Here is a 3,734-nt window from a genome sequence, read left to right as displayed (position 1 = left end):
CAAGTTATATTTACTGACGGTATAATTTTGTAAAATATAACTATTCCTTTCATAATCAGTGCTCTTGGCAGTCTTTTTAAATTTTTAAGAAAAATAAAGGATTAGATCTTAATATGTTAAAAGATTTTCATTAACGAGAAAAAGTGAGAAATTGAATTTAAAAAACTTTATAATATTTCATCCAATATACATGCATTATATCAATTCTAATAATTGATTTTTAATAAATAAATATTTTTATTTTTCACTTTTAAAAATATTTTTATAATTTTGTAACGTCATATTTTATAAATTGTAACTTTATTAATAATATTTGGTAAATATTCTTTTAATAATTTATTTTGCCAATTCTAAATTCACTTTTTAAAATATTCCTCCCTTCATTTATTTTAATTTATTATCTTTTAAGACTGTTTCCTATAAGTTAAGAAATTCTATTAATTTTCCATCTTAATAACATAATAAAGATTTTCTTTTTATCTTATTTCATTTTTGTGTAGTAATTTCTAGTTCAAATTCAAAAAATTCAAGTATTAGTTGGACCACTCACCATATTTGTATATTCTTCCCATATTTACTAGACTATTTTAATTCTTGTAAGATGAGCCCACGGATATTCGACATAAGAGACCAAAAAAATTATTTTAATCCAAAACATTAAGGTATATGATTTAAGAATTTTGTTGATCTTGTTTATTCTTATTAATTGTCTAACCAAAGTCACACTTGGAAAAATAATACTTTGTTTCCTTTTATCCTTATAACATTTATTCAATTTTCATTTTTATCTTCTTTTATACAAGATAAAATTTTATTATATATTTCTTCTTTTATCACTATTTTCACCTCCTTCCACATATAAACAAATTAAAATTTTAACAAATAAATCCACAAAAAAGAATGTGACAAAAATATAAAATAATCACCATTTATTTGATAATTTATTTTTTGTGTGAAGAAATTTGATAATTTATTTATTATATTAAATATGAAAAGTTTCTTTACCAGCAAATATCCAACTCCTAATTAATTTATTCTTTACTAGAAACTTCTAACATAATTTGATATTAAAATGTTGAGCGTAATCAGAAAGAAAAAAATAAAATAATTAATAGGTAAATGCATTTCACAATCACAATGTGATATATTAATTTCATAATTTTCTTAGAAGCAGAGAAGCATAAGGGGAAAGGTTCATGAAATTTCCGAAATTGCATATTCGAATAACATGAGAATAAAACAAAGGAATAGATAGAGGCTCTGAATATAAATATATAAGAACCACATAACAGGGACACGTTTTCATCTTATCTCTAACCTTCTTCTCATCGTATCTTTGCAGGATCCAATTTCAATTCAAGCCATTCATTTTGTGACACAGTAATAATGGCTGCAGAACAGGTTCTGAGATTGCTAGATTCCTTCTGGTTTGAGGCTTCAATTCTCTCCAACAAAACCCCTTCAGTCTCTCACAAGAACGAAATGGAACAAGTTCTTCCTCATGATGCAAAGCTTTCACTAGTTCCAACTCCAACACTTGAAGTTAGGTCCTACAGTGACCAAAACTTGGACTCCTCATCAAGTATTTTGTGTGATTCCCCTTCACCAAATTCTGTGCTCACCCTCCGAAGGCTCAGGACAATCCCTTCTGAGAGGGAAATCATAGAATTCTCTAGCGGAAATCATGAAAAGGAAGGTGTAAATTTCAAGAGAAAACAAAAGGGGTTTGGTCTTGGAAGAAGGCTTAGGAAAGAGAGAACCAGCAGGAGCCTATCTGAGCTTGAGTTTAAGGAGCTAAAAGGGTTTATGGATTTGGGGTTTGTGTTTTCTGAAGAGGACAAGGATTCAAAACTGGTTTCTTTGATACCTGGCTTGCAAAGATTGGGAAGAGATGAAGATGAAGGGCAAGATGATGATGAAAGTGTGGTTTCTGATAATATGCCTTATTTGTCTGAGGCTTGGGATGTTTTGGACCAAAGGGAGATGAGAAATCCTTTGCTGAATTGGAGGGTACCAGCTATGGGTGATGAAATTGACATGAAAGACAATCTTAGGTTCTGGGCTCACACAGTTGCATCATCCATTGTAAGATAAGAATCAAAGAAATTTAGCTGCAGTTCTTCTGATATTTTTCATCTTACTCTTTTATCAGAATTACAGTTTTATCTCAGTAGCTTAGCTTATGCTGACTTTAACACAAAGTTAACATAATCTACATTACTCAGATAAAATTTGAAGAACAACCCAACAAAAACCCTTGAAAATAGCTGTATCTAAATTCTGTCAACCCATAACAAATACCAGAAAAGGAACAAAAAAAGCTAAAAGATTTCCTGGGCCAGAAAATCTGTGATTGTAGATGTTACGTATTGGCTTCTAGCTATAATAAAAAATGTACATATTTTGCAAGTTTTTCTTGTAGCTAATTTTGTTTTTCATTCTCTCTCTAAGTTTAAGGATTTGTTTGATGTAGTTGTCTGTGTCTGATTGATCAACCTCAACGCAAAATTGATTTGTGAGAAAGATACTTATGGATTGTGGCGTTATTTATTGGTTGAATTTGCCATCTTCATAGGATAATTTGTTTCTTCCTCTGGGAATCTTGATTAGTTAATTGGAAGTGCTTTAAGAAGGTGCAATTGCAAAAAGACACTTTTCATTCATTTGTCTTGAGCTCTCAATAATTGAGCCCACATTAGACTTTTGTTGGTGTAGTTGACACCAGGGTTAAACCAACCCAAGTGACTTAAAAAATGTTGTTTAGTGAATAACAAGAATGGTGGGGTTCAAGTGGATGAGACACAAAGAAAATGGAGAATCTGACCCAGAATAATAAAAGTATTGTAATATGTTAAAAAAAATCTTTCTGATATGTCAATCTATTACTGGGACACTTTTGGGAAAAAGGAATAAATAAAGGTAAGATATTTGAAAATAATTCAACCCAAACTTAATAATAATGATTTTCCAACGTTTTTAGATCAAGATGTATACTTTTTGGTAAATTTGTTCAAGAAAGACACTATTTTTTAGTTAAGGAGTGCAACTTTTTCTTCATTTTGCTAAAAGGAAACTTAGGTGAGGAAGATTGTTCCATTTAGAACTAGGGCATGGAGATACACTCTTACCATAGTAATTAGAGGGGATTTTTACCAGTGAAGAATTATCAAGAAAAAATAATATTCAAGATGTTTAATGGGAGGGAGAAAACAAGTGAAAAAGAAAAAGAAAAGAAATAAGATATGAAATAAAAATAAAAAAGATTTAATTGAAGTAAAATAGAATAAAAGATATTTTTTTAAGACTGATTAATTTATTATTTTCTTAATTTTTTTATTGTTATTATAGTAGAAAAACCTAAAAATAGTGAGTATAACCTCTTATAATAGATTATGAGAATAATCTCATCAAACTTTTACATTTTAAACAACATAATTGATAATTAGTTATGTTGTAATTCAAAAAGTTATTTTGCTTGTATGATTTTTTTTTTTTTATGAATCCACCATTTTTTAAATATGTATTTGCATTTTTCCCCAAATAATTTATCTTCTCTCACTTCAACCTTCTCCATTTCTTTCTCTTACTATTTCTTATGTAAAAACAAGGTATAATTCAAAAGTGTTCCATCATACAAGTTGAGCTAGCAACATTCTTAAATGAAAGCAATTAATTATTGGTAATGAAAAATATCTCTAAAAATAACTTTGATATATTACACAATAGTCAATTGG

The 3,734-nt window shown here is 28.7% G+C and overlaps 1 protein-coding gene across 1 annotated transcript; it reads left to right on the top strand.

Moving 5' to 3' along the window:
- The first annotated feature begins 1,130 nt into the window (after positions 1-1,130).
- Positions 1,131-2,409, top strand: LOC137827501 (DUF1685 family protein). The gene has a single exon (XM_068633666.2). It carries the CDS (start codon positions 1,387-1,389, stop codon positions 2,092-2,094), a length of 708 nt encoding a protein of 235 aa, XP_068489767.1. The 5' UTR covers positions 1,131-1,386; the 3' UTR covers positions 2,095-2,409.
- The last annotated feature ends 1,325 nt before the right edge of the window (positions 2,410-3,734 follow it).

The sequence above is a fragment of the Phaseolus vulgaris genome, chromosome 11, assembly GCF_051622355.1.
Source record: "Phaseolus vulgaris cultivar YP4 chromosome 11, ASM5162235v1, whole genome shotgun sequence".
Classification (NCBI taxonomy): Eukaryota; Viridiplantae; Streptophyta; class Magnoliopsida; order Fabales; family Fabaceae; genus Phaseolus; species Phaseolus vulgaris.
This window is presented reverse-complemented; position numbering and strand designations above follow the sequence as displayed.